Source organism: Cyprinodon tularosa, unplaced genomic scaffold (genome assembly GCF_016077235.1).
Source record: "Cyprinodon tularosa strain WSP-4 unplaced genomic scaffold, ASM1607723v1 ctg533, whole genome shotgun sequence".
NCBI lineage: Eukaryota > Metazoa > Chordata > Actinopteri > Cyprinodontiformes > Cyprinodontidae > Cyprinodon > Cyprinodon tularosa.
In genome coordinates, this window is record NW_024039267.1 from 89,494 (window position 1) to 104,913 (window position 15,420).

Here is a 15,420-nt window from a genome sequence, read left to right on the forward strand (position 1 = left end):
TAAAAAGTGAAACTTGTATATTATATTCATACATTACATACAAACTCATATATTTCAGATGTTTATTTTGTTTAATTTTGATGATTACAAATGACAACAAATGAAAATCTCAAATTCATCATATCAGAAAATTAGAATATTACTGAAGACCAATAAAAACAAAGGATTTATAGAAATGTTGGCCAACTGAAAAGTATGAACATGAAAAGTATGAGCATGTACAGCACTCAGTATTTAGTTGGGCCTCCTTTGGCCTGTATTACTGCAGCAATGCGGCGTGGCATGGAGTCGATCAGTCTGTGGCACTGCTCAGGTGTTATGATAGCCCAGGTTGCTCTAATAGTGGCTTTTAGCTCTTCTGAATTGTTGGGTCTGGTGTATTGCATCTTCTTCTTCACAATACCCCATAGATTTTCTATGGGGTCAAGGTCAGGAGAGTTTGCTGGCCAATTAAGAACAGGGATACCATGGTCCTTCAACCAGGTACTGGTAGCTTTGGCACTGTGTGCAGGTGCCAAGTCCTGTTGGAAAATGAAATCTGCATCTCCAAAAAGTTGGTCAGCTGCAGGAAGCATGAAGTGCTCTAAAACTTCCTGGTATGTGGCTGCGTTGACCCTGGACCTCAGAAAACACAATGGACCAACACCAGCAGATGACATGGCACCCCAAACCATCACTGACTGTGGAAACTTTACACTGGACTTCAAGCAACGTGGATGAAGTGCCTCTCTTCTTTTCCTCCAGACTCTGGGACCTTGATTTCCAAAGGAAATGCAAAATTTACTTTCATCAGAGAACATGACTTTGGACCACTCACCAGCAGTCCAGTCCTGTTTCTCTTTAGCCCAGGCAAGACGCTTCTGACGCTGTCTGTGGTTCAAGAGTGGCTTGACACAAGGAATGCGACAGCAGAAACCCATGTCTTTCATACGTCTGTGTGTGGTGGTTCTTGAAGCACTCACTCCAGCTGCAGTCCACTCTTTGTGAATCTCCCCCACATTTTTGAATGGGTTTTGTTTCACAATCCTCTCCAGGGTGCGGTTATCTCTCTTGCTTGTACACTTTTTTCGACCACATCTTTTCCTTCCCTTCGCCTCTCTATTAATGTGCTTGGACACTGAGCTCTGTGAACAGCCAGCCTCTTTAGCGATGACCTTTTGTGTCTTGCCCTCCTTGTGCAAGGTGTCGATGGTCGTCTTTTGGACAACTGTCAAGTCAGCAGTCTTCCCCATGATTGTGTAGCCTATAGAACTAGACTGAAAGACCATTTAAAGGCTTTTGCAGGTGGTTTGAGTTAATTAGCTGATTAGAGTGTGGCACCAGGGGCCATCAATTTTGAACCTTTTCACAATATTCTAATTTTCTGATATGATGAATTTGAGATTTTCATTTGTTGTCATTTGTAATCAAAATTAAACAAAATAAACATCTGAAATATATGAGTTTGTATGTAATGTATGAATATAATATACAAGTTTCACTTTTTAAATGGAATTACTGAAATCAATCTACTTTTTCATGATATTCTAATTTTATGACCAGCACCTGTAGTTTCAGCCTAGTCAGTTCACCCAGAACTAGAACCAAACATGGAGAAGCAGCATTTAGTTCCTATGCTCCACTGACTGGAACAAACTCCCAGAAAACTGGAAGTGTGATGAAAGCCGGAGTTCTTTGAAGTCAAAGTTAAAAACCCATTTTATAGAGCTGCCTTTGAAGGTAAACTGTTAACCGAGGTATTTAGTTGAAGGATGTCTTACAACTGCTTTATTCAACTTTAGTCTATTTTAATTCATGTAAAGCTCTTTGAATTGTCCATTTACTGAATTGCATTCTATGAATTAACTTGCCTTTAGCTTTATTAGTATTTGTAACTATTCCTTTGCTGGGAATTTTACTATATTCTGGCTGGTCTACCCAGCCTTTGGATGGGCTCTACTTCACTCCGTCTGTAGCTCATCTCTGTTGGTTATTGTGCCTTGCCTTCCTCTATGAAGTCCAGCTTAGCTTGCTGGTGATGCAGAGCTCATCAGAGCAGGTTCTGGTACCAATACTAACTGGAAATGAAGCACCTCCATGAAGCATTGTTTTCAGATGAAGACTTGGAGCTCCAAATGATCAGACTTTAAACAAGGGCAGTATTTGTTCTGCGCAAAAAAAAGACTTTGGGTCGCTAAACCAAAGTCAAGTCTCAGGTTAGATGGCTGTGGAATCCTCTGATTCCTGAGCTCAAATCTAATTCTGCCAAAATTCATTTGTGCAGTTAATTTTTTAAAAAACATTTTCCTTCTAAATTTCCACAAAGAATTGAGGCACCGAGTTTAATTAAAATTCAACATTTGCAGGTATACAACTAGTTACCAAAATGAATGTTGGTAAAGATATAAGTTTAGCAGAATAGTTACATTTTTAAGTAACTGACTCCATAGCAAATGATAAGACCAGAACACTCATGAACATCTTAACTTTTCAGGTTTTAGAAACTCTGCAAGGAATTAAAACATAACGCATTTTTCCCTACCCACAGAATGATCCCAATGTGGTGGAACTTGGACAGAAAACCAGACAGCATTTGCAGTTTTTATCCATTTGTATCATTGTTTTATTTTTGCCTTCTCCAGTCAAGTGACAAAGGCCTCGAGTGAACAAAAAAAGTTTGCAACTGAACCACCCTCCCCAACCCAAATAAAGTCCCTCAAAGAAAAAAAATAAAATAACCACACTCCTCACTGCAAACTGCCTCCCACAGGTTGGAGGCCCACACCGCGCCACGCTCACACTCGCCTCTAAAAACAAAAGGTAACACTTTTTGTAATGGGGGGGGGGGGTGTTATGAGGGAGGGGCGGGATTAGCCACTTTGCATCGGACCGCCGTTATGAGTGCACCAGCCTGTCCCCAGACAACGAGGGAGAAGTTACTGAAGCTTTTGTTCCTGAAGGGAAGCAGGGGAAGAAGAACATTTCTCTTTTCTCAGGTTTACAGCTTTACATGCTTGGGGGGGCCTCAGGTGCTCTTTAAGTGCCGGCCACCCTGAACCAGTGATTGGGAGGGAGATCAAGGCCATGCTAGGAAGCATTAGGGCTGCTAGAGGGCCAACCTAAACCAGAATGAAGTATCTACAGGGGCAGCCAACCCTCCCCTTGACCCCATCCCTCCAAGACGCCTCAGATCCGCTTTATTTAATCTAAAGAATATCAAAAATAATAATCATACAAAAGCTGAACCCCAAAGTTTGTTTCTTTTTAAACATTCAGGAATGTGAGCGGCGGAAACCAACACTGAAGGCAAAATAAGCAGGAATGAGCAACTGATCGGGATTTTTTTTTAAAGTTGTTTTTATATAAAGTAGATTGTTACCAAACAAAACTGGATCAGGCAGAGGAACATTCCCAACAGCAACGGAAAAGAGATATGGAGGAGGGGGAGGAGGAGGGAGGGGGGGGGATAAAAAGATCAAGATGAGGGAGAAATTACAACTGAATGTTTTGAGGTTGTCTGTGAAGACCGATGCTTTGGTGGCAGAACCAATGAGAATGCAAGAGACTGGTTGTGGGTGGTGCTTGTTGCCTGGGCAGCAAAGTCCGTCTCCCTATTTGCTGGCCAGGACCTTGGTGGCGACGGCACATTCCTCCCCCATGGCAGAAATGACGGTGACCTGCAGAGAGGGATAGCAACGTGTTCAAGTCAATCAACTGAAACTTTACACACGTTGCTCAGAGTCCAGACATTCCCTGCAAGGGGGGGGGTCATTCAGGGGGGCCAACAGCTCTGCCATTAAATAAAGGACTTATAAGAATTTGAAAAAAAAAAAAAAAAACTCACCATAAATTCTTCACCGGCTTCGAACTTTGATTCAATTTCCTTGCCGACATCGCTCTCAGGGACGCGCAGGTCCTCTCTGATGTCGCCGTTGTCGCCCATCAAGGACATGTAGTTTTCATTGATGTTAACCAGCTGCAGAGAAAACATAGGTGTCATAACGTTAGAATAAATAAACCAGCGATCATTCCTCCATGACCGTTAAGATCCTCACTGATGATCCACACTCACCCCAACACCTAATCTAGGAGCTTCAAACAGGTTTGGTGATGTTGAAGGGCCAGTCAGTCCATCACCCACTGGGATAGACTGGCTGGCCCTGCGCAGGATAGTGAGGGGACTAGCCTGTTCTGAACCTCTTTAGGACAGGACTCACCCAGTCCATCTATACAGGAAATGCTAAATGGTCCCAGTAGTCTCTACATAAAATAAATTAAATCTGCTAGCTTCAAGCTAACCGCACCGCTATGCTAACAGCAGAGACAGACATTCAAGCGTAAGAAATGTACACGACATTTAGTCATGTTCTGCATTTTTGAAACCTCAAAAAGTAAAATGTTATTTTATTCCCCTAATTTTTAAAATCTAAAAGATTGAAAACTTCAAGAAAGACAAAACATTTTTCCTCTAACCCAGAAATAATGTACAAAACAGAAAAGTTTCCCAGACAGTGTTCAGCACTGATGGCTCACTGGTTCCAGAGAAATCATCATCAAGTAAAGAAGCTGCAGGCCGACACCGAGGCTTACTGATGGCCCAAATTACAGACATTAGATTAACGAGGGAGAGAAATCATCCTGCTAAACTTTAAAGCAAATTTAAACCCAAAACAGCCAATAAATGGAAAACAGATCAATCAGCAGCTGTTTTGATTTTCCTTCATGTCTAAAAGCCTGTATTAAAACCAGCTGCGATGATCCACAATCCCTGCTAACTCTGCAGAAACACTTTCTAGCTGCCAAAGTGAATTGATTAGAAACTGTTAAATAAGGCATCAAGCCTGGTCCTAAAATAACTGCATGGAACTAGTATCCTGAAATGTGGTCCTTACAGTCTGATCCTGGTGCAAGACTATGGTTTATTCCAAACATGAACAGAAGTATCCAACAGTATTTAGTTCAACTGAAAGATGGATGATCAGGAAAGTGAAAACTGAACAAGCAGATCATCATTAAGGACAGGCTGGAGTTTGGCACAGATTCAGGATCACTGCAGCGGAGCTCAGCCTAATGCAGGCGAGGTCTTCATTCTCTGGTTAACACAAACCAGCATACCTGATAATCTGTCCTCTTGATGGAGGGAACATCCATGTTGTGGGTGGAGGGGCACATATCTTCATACTTCTTGTTGGTGAAGATGTCAATTCCAACCAGGTTAACCTACAGGAGAAAACAGAACAGCTCACTGCAGCTAAACTGACCAACAGCTGCTTAAATTCACATAAAACAGCTCAATATTTCTTAAGAACAACAAAACAAAACTGAACTTTCAATTATTATATTTGAAGAAAACTAAAACAACAGAAGTCTAAAAATGTGATCTCTACCTAGAGGAACCGATTTGACCTTTAACAGTCTTGAAAACTGGGTCAAACCCTGGCATTCAAAAAGCCAAACGTACCTTGGCATGTCCGTGCTTGCCGGTCTTGGAGGTGGACATCTCCACGATTTTGCAAGGACGTCCCTTCAGCACCACGTACCCGTTCTTACGCAGGGCAGAGCACTGCATAGGGTAGGTGGCGGAGGCGCCAGACTCACCAGTCGTGAAGTCAAGATCGGGATCTGCCATGGTGCGATGGGTCTGGGGCGCTGCGAGGACAGACGACAGAACTCTGATCAGGTAAACAGTAAACAGCTTCTGGTGGGCGGCACTGGAAATATAAACAGAGTAGATGTAATCCCAGCTCCCATCGTCCAGTACGACTTCAGCTTTAATAGAAGACGCAGCAAAAAACTGTTTGATAACAGCTGCAACAATCAGGGTTCATAGTTTTTAAGTCAGTCAGGTGAACGGTTTCTCAAGTTAAAGTAAATTTTAAGGATTAAATCTGGATGATTTCCTAACATGCTCAACGTTGCTTAACTGCAATTACAAGTCAACAGTTTAGTAATCTAGGTGTCCATGATATGCTCTAACATTTATGGAAAACACTGAAGAGAATCAAGAAGCTACATTCCCATGTTGACGAGCGAAAACCGAAGAAACCATCAGCATCTATCTTTCCACTCCTCAATCCAACCCCCTCCAGACTAATTTAAGTCAGCAGTTAATTATGAAAACCTGAGCTTAAAGGAGGCCTCACTACATCAAAAAATACAAATATCTGTAGAAGGTAAAATATTAAACCAAGACGAGAATCGATTCAAAGTTTGCACCTTCATGTTACAAAACGTTTAAGTTTTTGTTTTTACCCAAATAGATGGTTCTGGGTTTCAGTGACGCCCTTAAAAGACAATAGATGCTGTTTTATTCAATTTTAGCAACTTTTAAAAGTTGTATAATTATATATACACAGCTCTAAATTTGTGACTTAATCTACGTTCTTATTGACTAAAATATTTAAACCATTAAATTCTAATTTTTTAAGTAGCCTACTTATAAGAGTATAAACTATAAAGCAAAGTAATTAGATTTTCCATCATAGCAGCAATAAACAAATCTTAGTTGAGTCCATTCAAACTAAATAAAACTCATACTTCATTTCATGTATGCTTTAAATTCTTGGAACATTGGGATTAAGTTTCCTAAGTAAGTTATACTTGCATTAGACAAATAAAACATTGTTATTCCTTATATTTTAAAGGGACAACTTAAGTTAGCTGCTCTCCCTGCCTTTCTGGGGCCTCTATAGCAGCCTTACTCATCAGATCTTAGATGCAGAGCTGAATTTTAGGAGAAAATGTTAAATATTCCTCATTTGACCGATCAGTCTAACAGGTCTGGATCAACAGCAGCGATAAATCCGCAGCGTCCATGAAACGTGGAAGCTGTGACGGGCTAGCCGGCTAAACACGAGGCTCAACTGCTGTGTCATCCACCACTGATTTAAAGGGCTATCCGTCACTTACTGCAGCAGAAATACCCTAATGTGAATTAAAGACAGAAAAAATGTTGGAGACAAACTAGGAATGCGTCTCTCGTGGGGATTTACGGGATAATTTATGAAAGTAGCGCCCGCTAGCTTGGCCTTCTGTTAACAACACCGACAGACAGCGGGGAGGTTCAAGGAAAATAAACCATATTTAGTCATTTTAAAAGCACTTGGATCACATAATTTAATTAATACGCCTCGTTTGATATCTAAAACTAAACTATTGCCAATTCATTTAAGTGATAATTTAAAAGTGAGCTAACGCTTAGCTAGCAGCTGCTACACATGCTAACAGCTACGAGCTGCCAGATAGAACCAGAGATTCATTTCACGTTCGACGGCAGTTTGATTTCCAGCTTTTATTTCGCTTTTTTAATGGAGAGCTGGCCGATGATACGCAGCGCGGAGAGGCAGGAAAGCACGGCCGACATGACATCAAGCGCCGCGCCGCCGAAGGCCGCATGTCCCTTTGATTCAACCCCGGACACCCACACCCTGCCCCGCCGCCCGACAGGAATCCAGCGGCTAAACCAGGGAACTACTGCGAGGGCTTCGCTTACCGGGAGGAAACTACCTTCCTGCCTCGGAATCCGCTCTCCGGTGAGCAAATAACGGATAAAGTTCTCCGTTTATTCCCTGAAGGAAGAAACACGCGCCATGCCGCACTTACCTTCCGAGCAAAAAGAGGACCGAGAGTGCGCAGGCGCGGCCAACTTGACTGCAGCATCCGCGGAGGAAGAGGGGAGGAGGGGGCATATATGTGTTCAGCCAGGCAGAAAGGGATGCCAGGTTTGTCCGAGTCTAGCCTCATTCAGGCAGACACAGAGGATATGTCAGTCATTAGCGAACATGGCAACCCGTGAGCTCACTGATACGCTGCTCTGGAAGAGCCTGTCACACATGTGTGGATATAACCCAAACCCCTGGTGATTGTTCACTGTAAATTATACTTTTTTCTGTATTATAAAACTTTTTCTAATAAAGTTTATATATATAAAAAATGTGTGGACATAACCAGAGGCGCAGCAAGAAATGTTTTATTAGGGCTCTCAGCCAATAACCAATGTACACTAGATGTTAATATCAAAGTAAATAGGAGAATAAATAATGAATTATCAGTATATACAGGAGAATTATTGGCAATATTATTAGCATTACAATGGATAGAGGAAGTGAGACAATTAAGATCAATTATATGTTCTGATTCGAGTTCAGCTTTAATCAATGGTGTAACAACAAAACAATACGCCCTTAAGCAATATTATCTGGGGGGGGCCCATATGAAGTACAACACCCCATAACCAACCCCCCCCCCCAAACCCTGCAGCGGCGTACACAACTGACCCAAAATGTGCCCCATAAATACAGGCGTCATCAGTTCCTCATTCTTCACCTTCACTAGACATGGATGTACTTTAGTATACTCTGCTGTAAAATCAGTCTTATCAGGCTACCTCGAGTTTCACAGCCCCCTCCTCACCAACCCTCTCCATTCATCTCCTGGTCACAATCTTTACTCACTGTAAAAGCAACGTCCACCTATTTTGGGAATTTTTTTCCATTATTCTAGCAGCTCTTCTTTCCTTTTTCGTTTCTGGAATCAGCTTAAGTACATCATTTTGGTATCCATCATCGCTAACACATTGTACCTAACAGTTATGGTTTTAATCTACGCTCTGGATTACCTGTAGTGTAAAAAATAAAACACTCAAATACATGGTTCTTTTAAGATCTTTAATGGGGTTTGAAACACATTATATGAGTGTATTTTTTACCAGCCGTTTAATGAATTATACACAGTTATCAAAATAGTAATTAAAAGTACCACTGTCTGCTTTGCTATTGGTGTCGTGTTTAAACGGCTCACCATCATGTTGACATCTGCCATGTGTTGCTGTATAAATAAGGTCCGGTCAGTTATTTTAAAATCAGGTGGTTTTAAGAGGAATTTTTCGCACCATTACAGACGTTCTAGTACACAATTGCGTAGGGGGCCAACCAGGTGTCAGAGACGGGGCCCCTAAGCAACTGCAGTCTCTGCTTACCAATAGTTACTCCATTGGAAAATAGATTAGACCTTTTAATTGAAATACAGCAAGTTTTCTAACAAGTTCAAATGATGGATATTAGTGTTATATTTATTTGGGCACCAGCACATATAGGGATCAATGAAATTGCAGATAAGATGGCTAAGGAAGCATAAAAAAATAAAACAACTGATATGATGACTAACTTGAGTAAGACAGAAATGAAAAGTATCATTAAACAAAGGATGAAGGAAAGGTGGCATAAACAATGGGAAGAAGAAAGGAGAGGAAGATGGTTTAATAGGATTCGACGTAAAGTCGAAGAAATGAGGATAGCAGGAGGAAGCAGAAGAGAGGAAACAGTTATTTCAAGACTTAGATTTGGAGAGAATTAAATAATACAGTATTGAAAATGGGGAAACATGTCAGGCAAATGTGAATACTGTGGACAAGATGAAACATTAGTACATGTATTGTAAGAAGTATGAAGAAGAAGGAAGGAATTTGGCTAGAGACCTAAATAAGGAGAAAGTTAAATTTGATGTGATGGATATTCTGCAGAAAAAGTAAAAAAAAAAAAAAGATTAATATTTATCTAAATATTTAACAATAACAGGAATAATTAGGAGGATTTAGTATTTGTAAAGTAATATTATAGATATAGATATATAGATAAATAAAAATAAATATCTTTATGAATAGGGCCACTCTGATCCACACTCCTTACCAGTTGGTGGCGGTAATGCACGGAAAAGATGTTTGCCAACCTCCATTAAACCAAACAACAACACAAGAGAACCAATGTACGCTGAGGGGGGGCCGAAAGCAGATAGGCACCAGAACCTCAGGGCCTTTCTACACTGTTCCAACAGGAACATTAACGAGCAAAACATCCATATTTTCTAAATAAAGACAAACTATACTTTCCTACAGCCTTTGCTAACAAATAGGCGCATATATTATAGGTAAAAGGTATAGTGAATAAAACTCAGTTTTGAGTTCTGGGGCGTAAATAAATCATCATTGTCATTAATACTTGTATCAATAAAGATTCTGCATAAAATTAATATTTACAAGCACTAATATCTGAATAAATTGATTATTTGACACGTTTTTATTAAAATTGTTATTTATCTTTGATTTCACGAAAGACTCCTAGATGACTTGCAGAGACACATAATTTTCTCTTTGCCCCATATAACAAACGCTAGTTCTGTAAAGTGCATGAATTCTGTACTTATCATCCTTGATGTTAGTATATTGATGAGCATAATTAACCTCAAAAAATTAAAATGTTTTGAACATTCCACTACAGAGCATTACTGCTGCCACCATCCGTATTAGAGTTAATAAATGGTAGGGGTGGCCAATGATTGCCTAAGGGTGGCCACCCCTGGGCCCCCATATAGCTCCACCCCTGGATATAACTATTTAACATCCATATGGGGTAGTCCTAAATAGATGTAATTTGGACCACATGTAGAAATACAATGGATATATAAAGAGTTTGATTTGTTAGGAGTTGGTTCACAGATGGACACCAGAGGAAATTAACTACCAGTCCCTAAATGTAGGTGAAGGTCACCAACAGGCAATGACTTTTCAACGTTTGGTCACAATAAAGTTTTATGTATATTATAGAGATTTATTGACAAGACTTTTCCTGTGAAATATTGTTTTTGAGTGTAGTTTAATTTTGGGAATCATTTCAGGGGTCTTAAATGTCCGGTTAGTAATCTAGCAATTTATCATTCTCTGGGATATCAGCGTCATGCATAAGCGTTGTTAGACCTATTTAAGGGTGGCTTCAGTCATCCTTTCTTTGGCATTAGCCACCCTATAATTATTTTACGATTTAAAAAAATATATATTTTATTTTCTGTATTTATTTTTTCCTCATATTTTCCCAAAATAAATGCAGTAAAGTTAATCTGAACAATCATAGTGTGGGGGATCAGATGCTTGGGAGGTTAGATCAAGGGTCCCCCCCCTTCCATTAAAATATTCTATTCTCTTTCCTAATATTTTATTTTGGTTTGTTATTAAACGGCACTGCGTTTCATTGTTAATGTTAAGCTGAAATCTCATAAGAGTATATTGATAACTGTTCTGGCTGAGAGATTGAAATGAGTTTAGAAAGGGATTTGTTTTGAACAGGCATTTTAGGGCACCCTGGGGTCCAAAGTTTTCTGTTGGAGAAGAAGCTCAGAAGTTGATAGCAGCCATAGTGTGATGCACGTCAGATATACGAATGCTGTTTGTATTTCCAGAAGAAACGAAAAAGTAAAAGAAAATTTAAAACCACCGCATGTCTCAACATCACTTTGTTCGAGTGTGCAACAATAGGCGTAACTTCCTTAAGGACTGGTGTGGACATGTCCCCACCAATATTTTGTACACGTATTTTGCTTTCGGTGCTGTGTATATCTGATTAAAACCCCATTCATGCCGCTCCTCAGAAGGAAAATAAAAAAAGTTCTCCCCGCTGCTCACCGTCCACAAACCCCGACAAAAAACTCAGAAAAAAGAATCTGTTGCCTCTCGCTTTCTCCCCATCACCCCCCTCCAACCTCTCCCCATAACATTTGAATTGAAGATATCCGCGGGTGACGGGTCGGGTTCGGTAGTCATCCTAACGGGTTCGGGCGGGTGCGGGTTGGTAAAACTCGACCCATGCAGGTCTCTAAGCTACACTACATTCAGTATCGTTGCCATAGAAACAGACAACAGCGCCAATATATCAGAATTATACTAAAACACACGCAAATAATTTCCCACATAAAAAACAGGACTTTCAGTCCATTACAGTTTTCCGTTTTTAGAGGGTTGTTTATTTTGCGTTTATTAAGTGATGGCTGTGGTATATTAGCTTTCACTGCTATAAGCTTTCGCAGCAGTGATTGATTAATTTAAACACCTGCTCTACTGATGGTCTATCGGAGTTGGTGTTTAGGTCGAACATAAAGAACACCTTTTATTTGAAGCTTCTTGTAGCTACTGTTTTAATCCCGGCTTTACTTAAAACTTTTTCCTGACTTTGATAGTGTTGCCATTCAGTAGCAAGCACTGCACCCCTTTTTCTTTTATATGTACATTTAAGATTTAGCGTGTTAAGTTGACAACTCATGAGCAAGCTGCTTTTTGCAATCTAGCAGGAAGGTAAGGATAGGATCTTGCAGGTGTGATGTCACTCTGCAGGGGGTCCAAAGATAAAAGATTTAAACAATTTTGGCATTGGAATTTCAGATTTAAGGGAGTTAGAAAGTTCACTTAGTAAAAGTGCAAATAATAAATCTGATTACAGATTACTTTTAAGCTGGTTGAACATACTGCGACAGACTGGTGACCTGTCCAGGGTGATCCCACCTCTCACCCAGAACGTGGCTAGAGATATGCACCAGCACCTCCTGATCCCACTGAGGGATAAGGTTAAAGAAAATGGATGGTTGAACATAGTCCGCTCTCCCAGATTCTATCAAATCAGTATTGATACCCTCAGGGGCGGATTTAGGAAATTTGGGGCCCTAGGCAAAGACAGGCAGGGGGCCCCCTGAGAAGTAAACCCATAAAACAGACCCATTCTACAGATAGAGAAATGTTAATAGAATAGACATCCATTATTTGTTCTAGGTTTTGTCCCTCTCTTCTTGTCCCTTTTTCCTTTCTATTTATCAGCGTTCTGATGGCATTTTAGCCAAAGGATTTTTATCAAAAACATAATTAATGTGCACAAATAAGGATTAGTTGTATTAACCATACATGGAAACAGAGTTTTATGGGGCCCCCAGGAACTTGGGGCCCTGGGCAACTGCCTAGTATTGCCTAATGGTAAATCCCCCCCTGGATACCCTGCTGGTGGATGTTCTTGACAGAAAGACAGAGTTGCTTAATCTTATTCTGCTTAAGGCCCCATAAGATCTTGTCCGAGTCCTGGTTTAAAAGTAAATTAATTTTAAAAAGTGACATAAAATTGACCGTCAATAAATGTTCTACAAAATTGATATATTTATTTGATTTCTTTGATTTGTGCTGTCTGTTTAGATTTATGTGATATTTTTTGCACAAAATATATAAGTGAATATTGTAACAGTTATGTTTTCAACTGTAAGCATTAAATTGATAAATGTTATTCGCATTTTTTTGGCTTTATCCTTTCCAACAAAAAAAAAAAGGCGTCGCGCAGGTAGCTCCCTTTCCTTATGAGCCGTCCCCACCAACTTTCAACACAAAGTTACACCCTTGTCTTAGACAACGCCTTAGCAGGTGCACTGGAAACGCGCGTGCTATATCTTCTAGGGGCTGAGCCACCCTTTTCTCTTAAACCTAGAGACGCCCCTGGCGTCATGTAACGCATAGGGCCAATTTCTTTTTTGCCCACCTTGAAAATGGTGAGACAGGAGAACATTAAATTCAGGTGAGAAAAAAATCTTAATTAGTGATAACGTTTCTAAAGAAAATAGTTCCTCGCCTAAACTTGCTCATGTTTACAGTCAGACTGATACGTTTTAAACAGCTGAAACCGAGAAAGAAAAGCTGGACTAGACCCATGTTTATCCTGTCACCAAACAAACAGGTTAGTTTCTGCAGTCTGCATGTTTTATGTGTTTCCTTGTTTCCCTGCAGCGGACTTAATTGAATGTGCGAGGAATATTGCTATGAAGGACGGCATAACATGCTGAAGAAATGATCCAATCATTTGAATCAGAGGTGCAAAGTGCAGGAGAGGAGAGTCGTCTAAAACAGGAGGGACAGTAAAACGTTACAGTGGGGGTCTAAGAGCTTCTGTGGTGGCTAACGTTGGTCATTAAAGTTATGACAGGAGTTTTAACTATTGTGACACCAGAAAAAAAAAGAAAGTTCTACTTCATAACATAGGTTGTTCCTCTATACCGAAAGGGTAGGCCTACTTGTAGTCTGTGGGATAAACACAATCACTAACCCATTCATGAAGCTGTTACTGAACTCCTTCAGTGATTATCTTTTGGGTCGGAGTTACAAAAAGGAGCATTATTACAGATCTCTCCTCCTAGCAGCTTTTAGACTCAGCAACCATCACTGCCTCCTACAGACTCATGCAATGTTCTACATCCATGCACTTATTTCCAAAGTAGGTTTTTAAGAAAATCTTCAGCTGATTTCTTTCTCAGGCAGTCAGATATGTGCATTTTTTTTAGTTCAAGTCACTTGACTAAGTTGTACACATAATATAAAAAATTATAAGTGTGCCATTTTTGCAAATCAATTGAATTCAAAATGACTTAATTAATCCCAAAGGGAAATCAAATGATGCAGTAAATCATCAGCCTTTTTAGACGAGTTGTTGTAGGTGTTTATAGCTGTAGGCAGGTTGGATATTATAGCGGTCTGTCTTGCACCAGGTCTGGAGAAGCCTTTGAGCGAAAACCATTGGTGTTTAACAATGTGATGAAGAGGAGGGTCACTGTTGTCCATAATGTTCTTCATTTTAATTCTTCTTTGTGAAATCATCTCCAGGGGTTCTAGAGAGAGTCCCTTTGTCTTCTCTATTAGCTCGTTGAGCTTTTTTAATGTCATTTGATGCTGTTACCCCAGCAGATGATGGAGGAAGAGATCACTCTCCACAACAGACTTATAGAAGATATTCCGCATCTTGCTGCAAACACTGAAGAACCTAAACTCCCTTAGAAAGTCCAGTCTGCTCTGTCCCTTCTTGCAGACAGCTTCACATTTGTCTCCAGTCTAGTTTGTTGTCCAGGTGAACACCAAGGTATTTCTACTCCTCCACCACCTCCACTATTTTTCCCCATGATGTGATTCAACTTGCTCCTGTTTATTCTAAAATCTACAATCATCTGTTTTGTTGACATTCAGGATCAGATGATTGTTTCCACGCCACAAAGCAGTTCACCAGGGTCTCTTTCATGAAGCAGGTTTACCGAAAAAGTTGTCTAAAGCTGCAAAAAACAGCGAAACTCAACTTTTCCGGTTCACAAAGAGTTTCCTCAACTTCTGTAATGATCTTGGTTCTGTTGGTGTTCTCTAAGTTATCAGTTTAACGTTTGTCCATGTTTTTCTTTGTTTTCTAGCTTTATTGGTGTGTTCTGGATTTATTTTATTTTATTAGGCTTTTCTTTGCTTGTCCTCTGTTGCCCCCTTGTGTTTTCTTTTCCCTTGGCTTCCTCGTCAGTTCTACTCACACCTGCTCCTTATCAGCTCATTAGTCCTGCCTTTGTTCAGTTTGACATTTTTAAGTTGGATTTTTTTGGATTGCTGTTTTTGCTGCCTGTAATCATTCATTAAATCTTCAAGGAACTCACTCCTGCCTCTCAGCCTCTGCATTTAGGTGCTCACAAAAATCTCCAACCAAATCGTTAGAAGTTCTATCTCTGTTACCATAGTAACATTTTCCTCTGACCTAACCTGGTCGGTAGCAGGTTTTGTTCAGTAAACTCAGAATCTCCTCTTTCTCCACTCTCCTTATAGCCAATCACCCTGTTTTATTT

The 15,420-nt window shown here is 40.2% G+C and overlaps 1 protein-coding gene across 3 annotated transcripts; it reads right to left on the reverse strand.

Annotated features, from left to right (window-relative positions):
• Positions 1-2,571: 2,571 nt before the first annotated feature.
• eif5a (eukaryotic translation initiation factor 5A) lies at positions 2,572-7,757 on the reverse strand. 3 transcript variants are annotated; one of them, XM_038304386.1, is made up of 5 exons: positions 7,472-7,757; positions 5,441-5,690; positions 5,095-5,199; positions 3,824-3,955; positions 2,572-3,656 (listed from the first exon to the last, which is right to left on the reverse strand). In XM_038304386.1, exons 1-5 carry the CDS (start codon positions 7,720-7,722, stop codon positions 3,591-3,593), a joined length of 804 nt encoding a protein of 267 aa, XP_038160314.1. In that variant the 5' UTR covers positions 7,723-7,757; the 3' UTR covers positions 2,572-3,590. The 3 variants fall into 3 exon arrangements, with proteins under 3 accessions (XP_038160314.1, XP_038160316.1, XP_038160315.1); XM_038304388.1 differs by having other exon boundaries at positions 3,521-3,656; positions 5,441-5,628; positions 7,582-7,720; XM_038304387.1 differs by having other exon boundaries at positions 3,521-3,656; positions 7,582-7,682.
• Between the last annotated feature and the right edge of the window lie 7,663 nt (positions 7,758-15,420).

Coding starts and splice junctions, on each gene's coding strand:
- eif5a (XM_038304386.1), bottom strand. CDS start 7,722: ATGAGGCTAGACTCGGACAAACCTGGCATCCCTTTCTGCCTGGCTGAA. Junction 5,691..7,471: donor AGGAAGGTAGTTTCCTCCCG/GTAAGCGAAGCC, acceptor TTATATTTCCAG/TGCCGCCCACCAGAAGCTGT. Junction 3,657..3,823: donor AAGCCGGTGAAGAATTTATG/GTGAGTTTTTTT, acceptor CCCTCTCTGCAG/GTCACCGTCATTTCTGCCAT.